At 44.3% G+C, this 20,771-nt stretch overlaps 1 protein-coding gene across 1 annotated transcript; it reads left to right on the top strand.

The window, feature by feature from the left end:
- Nucleotides 1–1,271: 1,271 nt before the first annotated feature.
- Nucleotides 1,272–10,598, top strand: LOC119405676 (uncharacterized). Its single transcript, XM_037672521.2, has 4 exons — nucleotides 1,272–1,569; nucleotides 2,276–2,344; nucleotides 3,090–3,201; nucleotides 10,432–10,598. The coding sequence occupies exons 1-4, from the start codon at nucleotides 1,419–1,421 to the stop codon at nucleotides 10,538–10,540; spliced, it is 441 nt and encodes a 146-aa protein (XP_037528449.1). The 5' UTR covers nucleotides 1,272–1,418; the 3' UTR covers nucleotides 10,541–10,598.
- Nucleotides 10,599–20,771: the final 10,173 nt, after the last annotated feature.

Here is a 20,771-nt window from a genome sequence, read left to right as displayed (position 1 = left end):
TGGCCGTGCAAGGGACGCGGATATGTTCATATCAGTTATAAACAGTTTGCTGAATACTGTGAATGAAGTGGCGCGACATCTTGAGCAGCAGAAGTGCAGAGACTTTAGCGATATACCTTTCTTATACAAGTGAAGGCTTCGTGCAGTTCGGTGTATTTATCATCCAACGCTGGGCAGCTTCTGTGCTCCGGACATCTGTGATGGCGCTATGCGTAGTACGTACCTTCTTTGCATATAAGTGCTTATGCATGCATGTTATTCACTGGTATACATGCTAAAACGCTACTTACGTGTCGTTCGTTTTGTGTAAACAGCGATGCAGTCGCAATAAAATAATTTATTGCAGCAAGTTTGTGTGATCAGCGTTGTCATTTCGCTCGACCTGTATGCGGCAGCACTACCCTACTAAAGTAAGTATGTAAGGTACTTGTGAGTACCTAATGAGTAATTGACCACAGTGTATGTTATGGAAACGAGAGAAATTCAGGGAGGGCGGAGAGGGGGCTGCCGGAGCGAGCGGGGGACAGCGGCGACGCAGAAGCAGACGACGACGGCATCGTCTGCTACGCGGAACGCCCGCCGCCATATCAAAGCGCCCTTGTGCTTTTGAAACTTATTTCATTTTATACACAGCTAAAAAATCTACAAACAATATTCGTAGTTCTTAAAACTAAATTGCATGTGAAAGATGATAAAAGCTTTTCTGTTGAGAGCAAGATAACATTTTTAATTGTTTTTGCAACTACCGTTAGAATCCAGACGGCGCTACCATCGTGTCCAAACTTCGTCCCCATTGGCTCTATGGACATGTCACTCCCTTGCCCAGGCGCTATGACGATTGGACCATGGATTGGACGAAACGGCGCACCAGGGCGCCCCGGTGCGCACCAGTGCGATTTGTTACTTCTAGAACACTGTAGATTTGTCGAAGTCTCTTCTTGTCCCTGTGTGTTTGGCGCGAATAAGTGAAGGATGAGATTGGCGTTACGGCATCACGGTTTTGGCCAATCAGCCATCATTGTGCGACGGTCGATCAGCAGTAGAGTGTGCATGACCTAACATGGCTAACACACCGATTGATGATTCTTGAAAAGAAACGCAAGCCTTAAATTTTATTTTATTTTTATTTTTCATAAAGACAACCCCAGGGAAATATTTATACTTTTTTTTCAGTGGAGGGGTTTGTAACAACGGACTTCCTTTGCCTCTACTTCCTCCGTCGGAACGGACATATCCATGCTTTGGCTTTGGCTCTGGCTTGCGCTAGTAAACAAGCGAATGCTTTCGTGCTCTTCGTGCATGGTTTTGTGGTTCCTGCGTAGCGCTTAGCGTATCCATTGCGCGGTTTTTTACGTGCTAAATACTCTTAACAATGTAGTTAATGTTATCGAAAGCATTGGAGCGTAAGGTCCAGCAAAATGCCTCGTAAAAAGTCACCAGATATGAGTGATAGCTGCGGTATCGTGAATTCAAGTTTTTCGGACCGTGCGAGTAGCTATGCCCCACTTGCCGGACTACTGGTTGTAGTTCTCCTCATACTCGTCCACGCTGTCGTCTATTGCAGTAAAGGTGACGTTTCACTTTTGGTCACAGTGATATTTTGCGGCTACTCATACGAGGTACGACTATTTGCAGTAACTGTTGATCTCTCTAGCCGAGGGCGGACGCCGTGCTTGGACTGGGTGTTGAGCCAGTGCCTCCTAAGGCACTGGTTGAGCCATGCATGCGACGATGTCACACTGTTTGTGCAAACTGTTCTCCATGTTTCTTAACTTCAAGCACATTAGCTCTAAGCGTCGCGCTAACGTGCGTGTTTTTTCTTTACGTGTTTGTTCTTATTTTTTTTTAGTCGTGGTGCTTTCTTTAACTCTATTAAATTCGTTGCGCTCATCACAATGAACTCGCCTGCCTATAAATGCAGTGCGATAGGGTGAGCATCGGGAGACCTACGGATATTTCTCTTCAATTGGACCTATAAGAGCGTCACGCGACTGTGGGCAGAAACGTATGCTAAGCTTACTGGGAGAGCCTTCACTCCAATACTGATAAAAGCACATTCTTGAACTATCTAATGTCAATTAAGATAGTACAGTATACTGTCCTACGTGTGCGACCACACCAGACAAGGCAGCTGTATCAATGGGACGCCTAGCCCCTGAACTTTGACGCTGAGTTGTTTGGTTTCTGTTTAATATACTACATACTTGTGAATACGAAAAGAAATCTCATGTTCTCAATCATCCTTGGTATTTTCATGTTCTTTTTCCCCCTCTAGGAAATGGTCTTCAAGCTCACAAAGTCTACTCATTCATCGAAGAGCTGGCGATTTCAATCGCATTTGCAGGTAACTATCGACAATGTGCTATTATCAGCGATGTAGTTGATAATATTAGCGATGTAAACTTACATATTTTTGTGCTAATTGTTGTCTGAATGATTGGGTAATATAGTGCATAATCTCATATACAGTCATGCCTGCTCTTTGTGCTCGTTGCAGTACAGAGTGTAGTCGGTATGCAAAGTTATCAGTGTAAACTCATGAAAGAAAAACTAATTTCCTTATTCCATCAATGCTTAAATAAGTTAATGCGACGCTGTGGTTCACACTTTTTGGAAACTAGTGCCATGTTTTGGATCACTTTTGGGAATCACATTTCACGTTCATCAATTTGCACCAGACTATTGAAAATATGCAAAAAAAAACTTTTTGGCAAGCAAACCTTCAGGAAGCATTGTACTTATATTTCATCACTTTGAAGTACACGAGAACGGATAACTGGGCTAGTTTGTGGGAACTCATGTTAAGGTAGGTAGCGCAAAGGGACACGGACACAAGCGAAGAATAAGTGCACAGGACAAGCGCCATGTCCGTGTCTCTTTGCGCTACCTGCCTTAACACTTTGAAGTATTCACTACAAAACATAACTTCGATTTGTAATAAGTATGCAGTGTTGTTACATTTGTCTAAGTCAACTACATTTTTTTCTGTCTATGATTATGAAATGCCAGTAAATTGTGAAGAAAGGAGATTCTTTTTTCTTTCTGTAATAACTGATTTATTTTGTCTTTGCCTCTGTGACATATTGCAGATAAATTTTGGAAGGCTACCTTATGCGGCATTGGGACGCTTGTGATGACATTTATGATGGTTTTCTACAATAGTGAGATACCCGGAGTAAACCCTCCACTGCCATGGGACTGGTGAGTTATTATGTGTGTCTCAATAATCTCTGTAATAAAACCAAGAGGAGCACATGAGAAAATATAGTTTCCCATAAGTATTCTGCTCTCTGTGACATTGTAATTTTTGGTTTTGGTTTTTTGGGTTTAACATCCCAAAACAACTCGGGCTATGAGAGACGTCATTGTGGAGGGCTCCGGATAATTTCGACCACCTGGAGTTCTTCAACGTACACTGACATCACACTTTACGTGGGTCGCTAACATATCCCTTCCATCAAACTGTGACTGCCACGGTCGGAATCTTTTGGGTCAGTATCCAAGCACTGTAACCACTGAGCCACCACAGTGGCTGACATAGTAATTCTTAATGCCTCCACAAATTTGTATGTAAATGGTATGGTCACACATGCGTTTTCAGTAAATATAGGGGCTATGCACTTCATGCACGAGGAGTGCTAACATCCTCCGCGGTTGCTGCCATTTTACAGATCGTGGTATCATGCAGTGGCAAGCAGGAGGATTGGGTTATGTTTACTATCAAATGGTGCGGCCTTTGACTGTGATGCATTTAACCGCATAAGGACGTGCGTTAGATAAACCTGAATGGTTGCGTTATCAAGAAAAAAAATAGTATGCCTGTGCGGTAGCGGCGACTGTTTTAACTGAAAGATGCGGAACTTCAGAGCAATGTTGGGCTGCTGCCACACACGTCGACCTCACTGACATCAAGGACTATCTTGTTAAAGGGACACTAAAGGCGAATATTAGGTCGACGTTGATTGTTGAAATAGCAGTCCAGAAACCTCGTAGTGCTACTATTATACCAAGGAAGTGCTTATTTTGAAAAAAATCACGTTTTAGTGGTCCGCATTGCGTTAGCGCACTTCAAATCACCTGTCTGAAAGCGGTATTTCGCACGTCACTGTTGCCATGCCCAATGTTGCCCGCCTTTACTGCGCGGCGGCATGCACTGGCAGCGTGCACCATTCGGGCATCTGGCAACATCACATGCATACAGTATTTTGTCGAACTTTCTATCAGAGCGACTTTCACGAGCGTGCAAAACACACGCGGCAGTACGCGATACCGAAACTACCACTGAGACGCGACCGTGTGAGCGAAGCAGGGCGCCGGGCGAAGCGCAGTTCGGCGAAAACGGAACTTTAGAACCACGCACGCCGTTCCCCATGGCAACCTCAAAGAGGTTCATTTTTCCATGAATCAAACAAAAACGAACAAGCAGCATTTTATTACATCTCTTGATGCACAGAAGGTTCTTTTTTTTATTGCAGCTAGTTTGATTACTAGTGATTAATTGTATTCAGACTCTCCCACGTCATCGGGATCACTTCCAAAATGTCCCACTCATGGCGCTCATCGTGTGATACATTCAGCTTAATTTCTCGGTAAGTAGGGCACTGCTGTTGATAATACTGCCGCTTTAGACTGTCACGATGCGTAAGACGCCTGGCACGTTTTGTTTGAGCACGCGCAATGAACACATGAAGGCGACAAGGTGTGACATAAACACACACTTCATTCCATTCAACGAGACAATTACACACACATAACAGAAATAACTAGAGATAACTATGTCCCCAAAACACAATAATTAGCGTGTCTTATCACAGCCAAGTTCTATACGCGTCTCTTATTCTCAACAGCTAATGTTTATAGGACGTACAGCGGTGTCCGCTTACGATGATCCGTTGCGCTGTCACCAGATCGTCGTTCACCGCGTCCGTCGTTACCGTAGACTGCTGGTGTAGAAGCGCACGCTCCGCAAACGATGCGAGGTCCTCGTATGTCGTTCCCCCTTTGCAGACAGAGATTGGTGCCGGCAGGCACTCCTGGCACGTCTCAGCTCACTGGGGCTCGTGCACCGTTGGCATGGCTGACGGGTGGCCGCAAGCCCGGGCTCGTTCAAGGTCGGCGGCGTAAGCGCTGACCTGTCCCGGCAGCTCACTGCACAGCTGGTCAGCTGGACGACGGGATCGTGAAGACAGCTGCTCGCTGAGGCTAGTACTCTGGCGGGCTCCACGCTCCACAGGACTGGGGCAAGACCCAGACTGCGCGGACCATCCGCTATCTTCTCCATCGCCTTAACCGCCGTTCTCTCCTACGCACGCTCGCCCTCCAAGATCGCGTCTCTCCCGCGCGCACCTCTCGCTTCTTTCTCCTTTTCCATTTTTCTTTATTGGTGTTCCGTCCATTTCTTCTCTGGCATTCCTCTTCTTTTTCCACTTCTCTTGTCATCCCTGACAGATGGCCCCCACTTTTTCGAGTTTTTTCTTGCCAAAAACTTCACTCCTAACGGGCACCCCACCTCACTGCACCACACCTCACTTCATTGCCCGTAAACGGCGCTTCACTTTGTCATCACCGCACTTCACCACTATGCACGTCACATGTCGTCGTGTATTCCGCACTATCGCCGCGCTTCACCATCACACACCTCACACCTCATTGAGTACTGTTGAGTCACACCAGACCAATAAGGAAAATAAAAAAAAAATCACGCACGCATCGAAGCAACCCTACAGTCAAAAGGTAGTATTGGCTGCATCAATGATCACTGGTTGCTTAATACATCGCCCTACTCATAAAATCAGCCCCCACATTGTCTCTACCCTTGATGTACTGCACAGAAACATTATACTCTTGGAGTGCTAAGCTCTACCGCATGACTTTCGCGTTATGTTTTAACCGGTTTATATATTCCAGTGGCTGATGATGAATTTGTACCCCAAACTGAGTTCTATACAAATAAACATGAAACCGTTTTACATCCTATATTAAGGAATAACATTCCTTTTCTACTGCAGCATAGTTCCTTTCGGTGTGGTTCTGTGACACGTGTCACACGATCGGACAAACCGTTTAACATCATTCTGCATACATGGCCAGAAGAATTCTTCTGCTACTCGATTGGTCGTCTTCCTTATTCCTTGGTGCCCCGCCATAATAGAGTTGTGAGCCAGTTTGCGTATGGCGCTCCGAAGTTCTGCTGGCACTACTAGCTGTCGTTTTTCTCCTCCATCGAGTGTCTTTACCACTCGATACAGCAGTTCTCCCACCTTCTCAAATTTATGAATGGCTCTGCTCTTCTTACAGTGGATCCACTTCCCTTGAAGTTCAAACGAACGTCGCAACGTGCTGTCCGCTTCTTGTTTCTCTCTCATTTCAGTTGCGGTTACGTTCAATATTGATTCCGTGGCATTCTTTTTATCTTGCATTTCCTTCTTGTTCCCTGCCGGTTTTTCTGCTGAACATACAGTAGCTTCCCGTGTGGCTGTTTTCCGATCTCTTTTGCCGTCCCCATCCCTGTCTTCAGTCGCTCCCTGCTTCATGCCGTTTACCATTTCTGTTGTGGGGATGCTCCACAAGGGATCAGGATTGTCCACGCCTCTAACACCCGGTATATTCCCTAGAATTACATCATACAGTGGATTTTGTACACATCTGGCTTCAACCCATTTACAGTAAAAAGGAGTCAAAAGCAGGACTCGTGCTATAGGCATTCGCCGTAGAGTTTTATCCACCAATCGAACTGTCTTCTCTGTCCTCAAGATCTGTGATTCTGGCACCAAGGACTGTCTTACCAGCACAGTATTTGACCCCGTGTCCCGAAGAACAGACACTTCTCTTCCCTGTAGCATTCCAGTTACCACTGGCATAGACGTCTCCGTGTCTTCCGACCTTGAAGACATCATAACCGCACTAGTCATGTACTTGCACTCCTTGTCCATCGCCTTCACATGGTCATCTTTCCCAGGGCTGTCATCTGCAACCGCGCAAGCCGTCTCACTGTCTGGCCTTGCTCTGCACATTTCTGCTGTGTGTCCTCGGCGTCCACCCCTGTCGCACTGCAATGACACACCATGCGCCTGGCCCAGATGAGAACTTGCTGCTCTGTGCCCTGCCTTGCCACACAGAAAACATTTGGCGGAATTTCGAGTCTGTTCTCTCTCCTCTATCTCCCTCTCTTCTTTCCTTTTGCTTAAGTTCTTCTATCCTTCTGCTTCCAAATACCGGTCCACGTGTTCTGCCAGCTCTGCCACCGTCTTCAGGTTGCGCTGCTTAAGGAAGACAGTGACTCCCGCATGACAAGATACCAAAAATTGCTCCGCGATCATATTGTCCCTCAAGTCTTCAAATGTCGTTCTTATTTTTCCCATCTCCAACCAGCGATCGAAATAGTTGGAGATGCGGGCGGCAAACTGTTGACCAGTCTCATTTTCCTGGGGCTTGGAAGTTCTGAACTTCTCCCTGAAACCTTCCGCAGTTAGTCGGAAGCGTTGCAACAGGGCAACCTTCAACTTGTCGTAGTCCAGCGCGTCAGCTGCTGGCATCCGGCTGAAGACCGCTAACGCTTCTCCCACAAGACACATACTGAGCCTCGTTGCCCAATCGCTCTTTTGCCACCCTTGTGCAGTTGCGATCCTTTCGAAGCGCTGAATGTAACCGTCTAAATCATCCCGCCTTTCATCAAACGGCGCGATAAACTTTTGGGGACACACTTTGTCTACCCTCTGGGGTGCAGTATATGATACCGCTCTTGCCCCTTCCCCACTATTCAGTGCACGCAACTGCAACCTCTTTTCAGTTAGTTCTTTCTCTAACATCAAGTTTCTGTATGCGCGTTCATCCGCTGCTTTAGAAATCTCTTCCTGTTCCTTCGCGGCTTCTCACGCCTCCGCCCGCTCCTCTCTCAACCTCTTCTTTTCCTCATCGTATAACTGCATGATAGCCTCTGTTGATAAACCTGCGGCATGTCCAGCTGACATCAACCGTTCGAGGTCCATCCCGCGGCTCAAGACACTTCAAGGCACGTGACAGATTTAAAGGGATCCTGGCAGGCTCGCCAATGTTGTCACGATGTGTAAGACGCCTGGCACGTTTTGTTTGAGCACGTGCAATGAACACACGAAGGCGACAAGGTGTGACATAAACACACACTTCATTCCATTCAACGAGACAATTACACACGCATAACAGAAATAACTAGAGATAACTATGTCCCCAAAACACAATAATTAACGTGTCTTATCACAGCCAAGTTCTATACGCGTCCCTTATTCCTTCTCAACAGCTAACGTTTATAGGACGTACAGCGGTGTCCGCTTACGATGATCCGTTGCGCTGTCACCAGATCGTCGTTCACCGTGTCCTTCGTTACCGTAGACTGCTGGTGTAGAAGCGCACACTCCGCAAACGATGCGAGGTCCTCGTATGTCGTTCCCCCTTTGCAGACAGAGATTGGTGCCGGCAGGCACTCCTGGCACGTCTCAGCTCACTGGGGCTCGTGCACCGTTGGCATGGCTGACGGGTGGCCACAAGCCCGGGCTCGTTCAAGGTCGGCGGCGTAAGCGCGGACCTGTCCCGGCAGCTCACTGCACAGCCGGTCAGCTGGACGACGGGATCGTGAAGACAGCTGCTTGCCGAGGCTAGTACTCTGGCGGGCTCCACGCTCGACAGGACTGGGGCAAGACCCAGACTGCGCGGACCATCCGCTATCTTCTCCGTCGCCTTGACCGCCATTCTCTCCTGCGCGCGCTCGCCCTCCAAGATCGCGTCTCTCCCGTGCGCACGTCTCGCTTCTTTCTCCTTTTCCATTTTTCTTTATTGGTATTCTGTCCATTTCATCTCTGGCATTCCTCTTCTTTTTCCACTTCTCTTGTCATCCCTGACATAGAGGTTATCATACATTGAGCTTTCACTCTGACATAAATTATTATTTGCCTTTAGTTAGGGTTAACAGTGCAAAAAAACACACGGCGGACAGGAAAAAGACGAGACAGCGCTTGTCTCATCTTTTTCCTGTCCGCCGTGTGTTATTTTTTTGCGCTGTTAACCCTAAGTATGCACAACCAACTAGCCCAGTCAGCCACTTTATCGCCTTTAGTGTCGCTTTAATGCAGCAAGTTTGGTGTTGCTTGAGCGATTGAGACATTACAAATCCTTTGAAGGCCACAGTTACTCGAGCAGTGACTGGGTGCAGCAACCGTGCATTAATGTTCTCCCAGACACGATGATCATTGTTGTCGGAAAGATAAGCAGACATCCCTCATTTATTTTAATAGCGTTTATGGTGCAGTAGCTGTGTGGACTCGGCGTGCATATCCCATAACCACAGTGATGGAGTGTCATATTCGAAAAGTCATCACAGCATTTGCTAGTGGCTGTTTCCAAATGGCTTTTACATCTTAACAACTACTGCATTCTGTGCATGTGTTTAGCAAAGTTATAGCTGGTGTTGCTAAAACGGCAATTCACCATAGGGTGATGTTTCTTCTTATCTTTAAAACCCTTGTTAACTCAATTGTCATATGCACTGCGACCATTTCTCTGTTCATCATGTGTTCTGTGTCCTTCCTTGAATGTAACATAGCTTGGTAAACTTGTCACAGCTACCGTTCACAGTGCAGAGCAGCACGAGTGCTGCATTCATATCCTAGTGCATTACCTGTCATTTGCATGCATGCGACGTGCGGGAAATGTGATGCAATGCCCCATTATTGTATTCACATAAATAGGGCTACTAAAAAAACAATTTTTCGTTCGTTTGAGGCTAGTATATTTTGAATATACCGTAATTTTTATATATGCCATATTCTTGTATGAATAGTTGCTCGCGCAAGGTGGGCAGTGTACATTAGTTTTGCAACAACTGCGTTTATCCTTTACGAAAGATCAAACTTCAGGAACGAGTTAAGTTTAAGCTGATTTTCATTTTTTAAAATATAGAGTGCCAAAAAATTTTTGCATCCATGCACCTTCAGATTTGGAGAGCACAGGTCAACAGGACAGCAAGCAAAATCCGCTTTGTCAATGCTGCATAGATAAACAGATCTTGGACCATTGAATTATTTATATTTCCTTTGGGCTTAGAAGTCCAGCTTCTACTATGCAATGAGAAACAGTGCACAAATTCATGAGTAACAAGTATGCAAAACTAACATACTTATTGCTTAACATGAAATCATAATAAAGTCCTTTTGTTGTTCTGCCATTCCCATTACTTCACCGTTCCTAAAGTTGTTTGTCTATGCATATAAAGCACAAGTATCTGCTTTTCATTCTTTTTGAGCTTGTACTTAAGTTAATTAGAAATATTCATTCTTTCATTTGTGTTTATTTGCTCAATATAGTTTGGTCGAAAAGTGATCCACTGTTGTCATAGTCATCCGTGTGAGATACATTCTAGAATAATTATGCCTTCTTTAATTCCTTCTTCTTATCTTGCAGCTCTGATGGTCCTGTCATCATCACTATGTCATATGCTATGTGTCCATTGATGGGCCTCCTGACATTTATGTACTGCCTTACGCCAAACCTTTTCACCTGGACCATGTAGCCAAAAGTCCCCTCCACAGTATTTTGTATATAAAATAGTACAAATTTTCTGGCACCAATGTACTTGTCCACCGAAGGAACACATACATTATAGCAGTCTTCACAAAACCTGGAAATCTGTTGCTATTTAACCCTCTGATTTCGAATGCTTGGAGATTTTCAAATGTCTTCAATAGAGGAAGTCAATTGCTATAACAATCTTCAGCAATTGAAAGTAATATCATAACTTGACTTCACGGTATGACAATGCACCAAAACAACCTGATTCTAAGTAAAAATTTAAAGAGGCCCTGAAACGCCTTTCTAAGCAATCATAGAATGGAATCATTACATGGCTTTGTTGCCTTACAAATCTCCTGCTACAAAAATTTCTCAAATTCATCAAATATAAGTGAAGTTAGGTGTTATCACATTGCCTGGCAACTTTTCTCTCCTTTCGTGTCCACTAGCACGCAGTGCTATATAGGGCTGCAAGGTTGCAAAGCCCCTCCCAAATTTTATGCAAACAGCTTGTGAAATATTCTCTTTTATTTTCTTTCCAACATGTTGGGCACTACTTGCAATTCAGGCACTCTCTTTGCATGAGATAGGCGCTTGCACTGCCTCGCATTGCTGCTCTCTTGGAGGTATGTCACCCTCAGCAACCAGTCTGATCTAGCAGTTGTCACAGTTGGTACCTACTCTATGCAGCAAAGGTAGCTGCACACAACTGTTACGCGCAATGTTTTCCAATTGCATGACAAGACTGGAGTGCGAGGTCATGCTCGTGCACTCCAGCCTGGTTGAGCTACATGGGTAGGGTGACCACCAGTCCTGTAACTCATGCAACTGTCCCCTGTCCCGCACTGAGGGCTATTGTGTTGCGTCTTGCAATAGATATGACAATCTTCAAAAATCTCCCACATTTCGCACTTTATTGTTATTGTTCGGCAGGGCGTTGAGTTCAGCTGCATCAGGCCGCCCTGTTTAAGGATGTGTTAGCTGCAAGCACTCCCAGCTTGAGCACTGCACGGGCCATGATTCTCGGCCTGGGCCCAGCACTCGCTCAAGTTTACCCGCCCGAACCCGGCCCAGTGGCTCAAAAGTGAGATCCGGGCCCGGCCCGAACCTGAGAAAAACTTTTACCTACCCGGATCGGGCCTGACAGGGGCCCGAGCCAATAATCTAGGTTGTGTTGCCCGAACATGGAATCGACTGAGGGCATTTTAAGTAGCAAATATCTACGTTTTGTTGCTGCATGCTACACTAACAAGTATATGTTAATCTACGGTAATTACTTGTACAAAAGGGCCTCCCTATGGGAACAGTTGACCGGGCATACTGGATACATTGAACTCTTATTCAGCGGCGATGTACTGTGGATATTTTTTCTATAAGTACAATGGAAATCATCAAGAGTGTTTGGTAGCAGATGTAGCAAGAAAAGTGATTTGCAGCATGAGTTCAGTTCCAACAGGGAGCGCAGTAAGAACAGAGGAGACAGAGAACAAAACGTTCTCTTCACTTTGTTTTTGTTGCGCTCTCTATTGAAATATAAAGCATGATCTGCCATCAAACCCAATCATGCACCCTTCTGGATATGTAGCACCTGTCTTTAGCATAGTAGCAGCTTGCCACGGCCAGAGAAATACAAGAAAAAAGCCAAATTTATTACCTTTTTTGTAATTACACTAGCCTAGATAAAAATTATAACGACCTCTGTGCACTACCTGTACTTTTCGAAATATGTATAAACAGCCAGAAGGGTGAAAAAAATGTTGCATTGGCTTAGCTCGGCTATGCCAGGATATACGTAGCATTAGCAAAGATTCAGCTGATTATTCAACCGCTAATTGCCAGGCAACTTCGGGATCTGACGAGTTAAGCTTCTCCGCTCTTATGCGCCGTTGAGCAGCATTTGCGCTCTCCCTCTCCATGGCTATACCACACTGGCAAACGCCAGTCAAAGGCACAATCAAGCGGCTCCAGCGCAGTATCAGACGGCGACTGCACAGCGAAGGCGAATAGCTGCGCGGTGCAGTCGAATAGCTGCGCGCTAGCTGCGCAGGCAAAAAGCAGTGCACACGTCGGCGTCAGTGCCTCTGCCACGGCTACGACGTCACTGTCTCTGGAATGCACAGACCGACGGCGGCAAGTCGTGTGCTGCGGTGGTGGAGTGCAGGGGAGGTGCCGGCTCCGGTGCGCCAGCTGCGTGACATCACTGATCCTGGCGCATGCGCAGTACGGCTCTTGAGGAGGCGCGCAGAACTGGCTCGGCTAGGCCAGTGTAGCTAACGCTGCAAAAATATTTGTTATAGCATTATTTCTATGTATCACACCACTGCTGCTAGTATATCAAGTCTATAGGGCCGAACAACTTTTATCTTTATTTAATGTTTGCTGCATTTTTTTGTTTGCTTTTACTTCTATTGTTTTACTCACTCCCCTCTGTAATACCTTTGGCCTTGAGGGTAACAGTAAATGAAAATAAAATTAAATAAGTTTTTTGTGGCATAGTTTACAGTTCATTTCTTCATGTGTTATTGTGCGAAAAGCCAAATTATCAAGAGATTCCGGCTGCAAGCATGCGACGCTCTGTTGCATCAGATATACTGCCGCGCCACAGTTTCTTGAACAGCTTGTGCAAGTCGCAGGGGCACACAAAATCTGCCTTGCGAATTTTGAAGGCGTCAGCAGTCCTTATTCTTTGACTTCCACCGCTAGAGCAAATTTCGGACATCCCTGCGGACTTATGTAGAATGGACATTGCTTTCCAGCTCATCACTTCATTTCTCTTGTACCCGAAAGTCCTGCCACTCTTCAATATAATCTTCTCCTTGCAGGTTTCAGCAGTGTATGTTATGCACGGTTTGTACTCTGCTCTTTTTTTTTCTTCTTTTTCTTCATATTATGGTGTATGCCTTGCTAACTATGTTTTACCGAGAGAAGTTAGCGATTGGATTACACAGCTAGGACTGGCAGGAGGTGGACGAAGATATTTCGATCTATTTTCGGTGTTCATTCCAGTTTGGTAACAAAACACGCGAGAAAGCTTCTCGACGCTTGCTCATTGTATGCATATGATTCTAGGTAAGGGGACATCACCCGGCGCAGAATTCATAACTGTCTTTTTTTTTTTCAAGCCAGATATATCGTCAAGTGAATATGATTTGCCCCACACCTTGTTTAATGGACCTATGCTATTCCTGCACATTCCAACTCTCTTGCGGCAGTATCATGTAGCTCTCTCACCACATAGCGGAACACGACGAAAGCTCAGACGTTAACAATGGGGGCACATAAAGCAGGCTGCATGTCCATGTGGCGTCACAGGACCACTGGGAGCTGTGACGTAGCCACGGAACAAGAACATGTCTTTATAGTGATTCTGTGTAATGAGACTCCGCGCAGACCTTTTGTTTTAGGGAACTGCTGGAACTTTCAAGAACATTGCCCCGCTTTGGAGCTCTGTGATCACTCTTCCGATGATAAGTTATAGATATAAATTTATTATATAAATCTATTATATTACATTTATCACTTCAATTACAAAACATTTCAGATGTAAAATAACAAATGCAAAGAATAAAGCAAAGAATTGTGAGATGTTAACTATATAAGCGCCTAGTCTATCAAGTAGCCCCATACCCCTGTATGCAGGAAGCAAAAGAACTTCAGTGCTTGTCCCACATAAAACTTCTCCAAATAGTTTGCCCCACATAAAAGAAAGCGTTTTTTACGAGATACAGTATGTGGAACATACTGCATACTGTATATGTATGCACAACGTATGTGAAACAATATTAAAACCTGAGCAGTCCAGTCCCGACCCGAGCCTGCCACCTCAAACCTCGGCCCTACCCTAAGCCCAGAGCTTCAGGCCCGAGCCCGGGTTTTCGGGTAGGCCTGAGCCCGTGCAGTGCTCTACTCCAAGATTCTGAAAAGTCCGCTAGCCGCGCATTTCACGGTGGCAACGAATGCTTCTGGCGCCAGCTATACAAATATGACTTCAAAAATGTAAAACAAGCTGCATCGAGTACTTCCCAGGCTTTCTTCATCAGTAACGTGTCAACGTGTCAAAACTATGCTCCAGGGTTTTTTTTTTGTTTGTTTTTTTGTTGTTGTTTTTTGTGAGTGACCTTTTTTTTTTGTGTGACCTTTTTTTTTTGCGAGTTGCCGAATATTATGTTATTAGTAACTTTGTTTCGTGTCTGAGCATATTACCATGGTGAATAAAATAGTTTCTTTTTATACAGATTCGAATTTGAACTTAAACTTGTATTAATTACTCTATTTCCTTGTTTCAGAGATGACAAAATATTGCAAGAGAAAGTCTCTCACCAAAAGATATAAATTATTGTAGTTCATTTGTCAGTGTGTCGTGCCAGCCCCCCACCCTCTTCATTAGTAAGAAGGTGGTCACCCTGTACATGAGCATGTAGTGCAGACCAGGTTTTTCCTACACCACCTTCAATGATAGATAAAAATTCTGATTGAACATTTTGTAGTGTTTGAAAAAAACATGCCAGTCCTCTGCCAGGTGCCACATCACATGATTATAGGAGAAAACAAAACATTAAACCACTGTGATCAAGGTCAGATGGGCAAAGATTAAGTACTCTTCCTGTCTTATCGGGGCCGCAGCTTGTATACTTTTAGTTTTTAACTAAGAAATTAGAAAAAATACTATTACTGAAAGTGTTCTCGCAATTAAGAATTCAGTCAGTACCTGTTAGTCCAATATGCTGTGTGGCTACGTTGCAAAGGAGAGAAGAATTCATTCTTAGCTGTTTTTGACATAAGGTCATAAATTTCCTGTTGCATGTAATGCACTAATACTTACTCACTTGTTTTCAGGATCCTTGTATACAGATGAGAAGTGTTTTCTTAAAGGGGCCCTGCAACACTGACCAACAGCATGGTCAGAAAACGCTGCGCGATCGGTAGTCGAGGCTTCTGAGAACATGCGAGCCAAACATTATAGCGCAGCATACGGCCTGGAATTTACAATTAATTCTCAGTCGGCTAGAAATCGTTCCCCCTTCCCTCGACAGATGATGCCATAAACCCAAAGTTCTTGGCCATTGGCTGATTTGAGCATCGTGAGCTGCATAGTTACCGTGGCTGCCGCGGGATGCTGCCACATGCCCGTGATTGCGCTGAAAGCAAGCCGCGCGTTTGAAGAAGAAAAGAAAAAGTGCTCAAGGTGGTGACGTGCGCTGACGAAGGGACGCATCTTCTTGCCCCCTTGTCATCCCCCTGCCTGCATAGCTTTCAGCGCGCTCACTAGCACGAAAGAATAGAGAAAGCACTTGAAGCATGCAACTAGTCCCTGTTGTACTTGACAGATTCTAAAAATTTTTGCAGTAGATTTGTGAGGCAATAAGCTCTTTTAATGAAGCCATTTGACGATTTCTAAAAAAAGTGCTGCAGGGCCCCTTTTAATATGTAAAGGTGTTTCATGACTCCTTTAATGCAGAGGCACAGAAGCAGGTGAAAATTGCAGCCTTATGAATATTTCTTGAAAAATACTGTCGAAGTTCTTCAATATTTTATTTATGTGGTCACGAAAAACTCAATTGGAGAGCTTCACTGTTACCTTAATTAAGCTGTCACTGCTGGGGGAGACTATATTTTTGTGCAACTTTTCATGCTGTCGAACCAAAATTCATTGTCACACTACTAATAAAACTGTTAGTGGCGTAACTTGCCACAAACTGCACAGTATTTTAGTTCCCAGATATGGAGAATACTGAGATCGCATATTTAAATCCAGTTATAGCTAACTGGGGCAATTACACCAGTATCATGGGCATTTTTTTAAAACACTTGAAGCTACCTTGATTCACTGACAGATCTCATTGTACATATAATTTCTTCTTGCAGCTGGTCAAATCATTTTTTTGTAGTTCCTATGTCATATTACAACAATGTATTTTGTATACCAGGACTGCACAACTCAAAACAAGTGAGGGCGAAAACCAAATTCGCTGGAAGCCACACAGGCTTTACATCTCTGAGATGTTGCATCTTTTGCTTGTCGAAAGGTAGTCTGTTTGGTGCCACCATGCTTGTACAGTACGGTCCACTGTTAAAGGGAACACTCAAATGAGCACCTTTCATGCTGCTGGCCCCCTAAATGCAAGTGCACGTGGAAACTTGGCTCGTGCACAACACTAGTCTGTCAATAGGAATCGGAACTGTCAACCACCAGTAGTAGTATGCAAATCTAAGCCACGATGCTTTTCCAAGGGATCTAAATCTCGACATATATTTCACGCAAGTGTTCCCTTTAACAGTGGACCCGTCTGCACATGTCCAAAGCACATATTTTAGTTTAATTTCATGTCAACCATTCAAGATGAAAATTGGCGCTTTTTTTGTGTGTGTTTGTTTGTTTTTTTAGTAATCAACAAGAGAGTGTCCATACAAACATGGGTGCTTCTGGAGATAGCAGTTTCAAGGCATTGCTGGAGATGTATCTGTTTTTGTTCACAATATTCCTATGGAGATACAGAGGATGCTGCTTTTGTGTGCCTTTTAGTTTCATTAATGGGTGCAAGCTGCTGGCACTCAACCTGCATTGTTCAGTCACAGTCTTCAAAACACATTCAATAAAAGCATCTCTTTGCAACACTACCAGCCACAATCATTTAATTCCAAATAATTGGGAAAATGAATGTTTCAGTCAATCTTGTACGCTGCATCAATAATGCAGTCTTGCAAATGGTAACTTGACGAATGTGTTCACTGGTCATGTGCCTTTCTTGTCTGCTCCAAACAAAAGATCCTACATTGCCCCACTGTTTTTGTCAGTGTTGGAGTGTATGACACTGTTTTGTCAGATTAGTTATTTATTTACAAATACTGCTGTCTCAGTTATTGAGACATAGCAGGAGTGCCATGTATGCCATGCCATGTATAAGTTCTGAATTCCCGTGGTGTGTATAATGTGTTTTGGAACAACCAGCCTGGCACAGAAGTCTTAAGCCATGAACCACCAGAATACTTACAGGCCATATGTATACAGCCCTGCTGCTTTATATAATTCTTGGTATTAGTGGTGTGTTGCATGTAATCCACTAGCAGATCTGTTTAGATCCAAGAGGAGTGCAAGACATAAGTTGAAAAATTTGCACTATTACTGCTTGTGTCCAATTACTTGTATGATAAATTGTATGAAACACAGTCTGTCTCTACAGGCACAGCCACATAGTGGAGAACATTTATTATGCCAAGTTCTGAATGAAAGTTGGTGATCATTAAAGAATTATTGAAAAAGTGAATCTCTTCCACTTTTCTTAGTTAAAATCTTTATAATAGGGCTGAAGTATAAAGGAAGTGCATGACTTCCTTTATGTGTAACAATAAATTTGATATTATTTCCATTAACCATTTGTGTGTCATTTTTATATTTAAAATGTTTAGCGTTGCTGTGAAGTTTACACTAGTAGGTGACAACTCAAGGATGCAAAGGTGGTTTCTCCCGTAAAAGTGCAATTCATCTACTTTGCATCCCTCTTTAAGAAATCGTTACTTCTGCAAGTGCCACAGGCATGGAGACGTTGCCCAAGCTGTTAAGCAACACTGAGCGTGCTGCAGTCATGTTTCACTGTACAAGCTGCGAGATTTTTCAAGTGTGAGGATGAAAAAGACAGGTTGCAGCATAAATCTGTCATTTGACTGACTGCCTGTGCACAATATCTCTTGACAACAGCACGTCCACAGGTGTCACTACCACTTGGTTGGAGACAGCCAATGAAATCAACAGACATTTAAGCCAAGGAAAGCATAAAGGACATTATTTGTTGTGTCTAACTGTATAGTGTAATGATTATGACCTAAATTGAGAGAAATTAAAGTGGACGAAAAAGCACCCTTTTCGTCAGTGGGATCGGAACCCACAACCTTCGAATTACGCATCCAATGCTTTACCAATTGAGCTACGGCAGAGGGTACTCCCACATCCACTTTTGTGGGTATTTATATGCGTTTAATCCCTGCGAGTGTTGGCCAGTGCCACTTGTAGCCAAGGCAGCGAGTGTGGAGCACTTTGTCAGAGGGTGTCATGTGACATGTGATCTTTGCACTGAGTAATTTGATCCGAGTAATTTGGCTCAAGAAAATGAATTGTGGTACATGCAATGGGTGATTCTCAAAGCAGCCATTAGCACTTTTAAAATGTGGGAGTGAAATGTGATCATATACAGAGAGCTGATGAAAACAAATGCACAGGAAAGTACAAAATTTGGTGTTCTACAACGAAATGAAAACATGTAGCTTAAGATAAAGTGATTCATTCTCATAAGTGAATGGCATAGCTTTTATCACAATACACACAAATGTGTTGTGACAGATGCTTCAACTTGCATGAAGCAAAGATTGCATTTAACATCAAATTACACTTTACGCATATATCATCATCTAAATAATCCTCGCAGAAAACAACTTGCTAAGTTGGGTGATGCTGGTGGGAGTGAATCTCGTGCTATGTGCGGCGCAATATGCACAAAGCACACCACCCAAGTGTTTCTTATAGTTCTCGTATACACCAAAGCTATATTTAAGTTACATAAAATGCAAAATCAGCTCATACTGATGGCACATACACAGAGTGTGTACAGGCGATTCCTTCATCATCACGTCCACTGAGGCATGGCGTGCACCATCTATGGAGAAAAGTGAGCATGTGATGGTGATTGACCAATCAATGGTGCAGCGGGAAAGAGAAAAATGCGGCGGTACTTTCCAGGTTCCAGCAATATTAGAGTGGTTTAAAAGGGCTTTAGAGTGGCCTGGTTTGTGGCAGCATCTGGTGGCACAGAATTCAACCAGACAAATGCAGAGCATGGCCTTTGCGATCCACAGCATACCGACAGAGGATTGTGAAGGCAAAGCTTAGATCTGATCTCTCAACAAAGTTGAGAAAAAATCACATTTCAGGAGGACCATAACATTTAATTGCCTGTAGTTCCCTTGATACAAGGTACTTTGATTAAATGGCAGTGCAAATGATTTGCTCTTCTGGCAGCATGATTGCGCACATAAAAAAAAAGTGACCGTGACAATCGTCGCCGAATGGTTTCTGCTGAAATATTTTTAAACATGAAAGTGTTCTATGCCAGGGCCCACCAAGAATTTACTCATGTCATTTCTATTACGGAACTGACATAAAAAAAAAATGTGAGAAAGAAATTAAAGAAGCATTGACAAAATTTTGAAGGCAAGATAACTTGAGGAGGTTTGTGTGGACACGCACACACCTACAGCTAGTACAGCCCAAAACATATTTTAAATCAATTTTAATGTTTGTGCCATGCAACTGCATGCAATGCAGAGCACTTACCAAGTTTGACATCAGCTGGGTTTGAATGTAAACCAACAACCACTTACATGACAAGTTTGTGTTGGCTGTCACGCTCCTTTCGTGCGCTCTCTCCCAGTTGAGCAAAGAAAAAGACTAGGAGGAAGTGTCACACAATTTCGCCTGCATGGGCAAGCCAACCTCGTCTGACACACCGCCCTCCCGACCAGTGCGCGGTTTCTTTTACGCAGGATACGCAGCAGACGCAACTAAAGTGAGCCGACCAATTGTTAGGCTTGCCTGTCACGTGATTAGGGCCTATTTCTCTCTCAAATCTTTTTGTTGCCAAATTCATCAAATCACGCTGGGGCATCCGGGTGGGTATTTATATCTACTTATTGCAAGAGGAAAAAAAACAAGATGTGCAATTATTGTGTCAGTTTTGAAGCAAAAAAAGAAGAAAAAACTGGCTTAGTTGACCAGACCAACCAGAAAATCAAGTCTAACTCCACAGCTTTCAAGGACAGAAGCCGAACATGCTAACCACTGTGCCACATGTTATATATGCTTCCCGCTCATGATGGCAGCAGCATTGTGGAGTGGTGCAGCGAATTAATGTGTTGCTGACAGCTGTAGACCAGAGAGATACAGGCCAGCAGGATGCACAACGCTTTCATGCGTTCGAGGCCCACACTACGAACTGTGTCTTGCATTCGTGCAGCTTAGCGCGTCGCAACGCTCTGGACGGCCAAAGACCCAACGGAGTTTGACCAACATGCTCGGTGGAGATGTGGCCAATGTGGCAGTGGCTGTCAACATGGATGCGTTTACGTTGAAGGCTGTCGTGCCGGCCTAATAGCAATACGCACTGGGCGAATTGTACTTCCTGACATCCAGCACAGCTGCATGCAACTACTTCTGTGGAGACACCTATGACACTCCCGTGCTT

Source organism: Rhipicephalus sanguineus, chromosome 1 (genome assembly GCF_013339695.2).
Source record: "Rhipicephalus sanguineus isolate Rsan-2018 chromosome 1, BIME_Rsan_1.4, whole genome shotgun sequence".
Lineage (NCBI taxonomy): Eukaryota > Metazoa > Arthropoda > Arachnida > Ixodida > Ixodidae > Rhipicephalus > Rhipicephalus sanguineus.
This window is presented reverse-complemented; position numbering and strand designations above follow the sequence as displayed.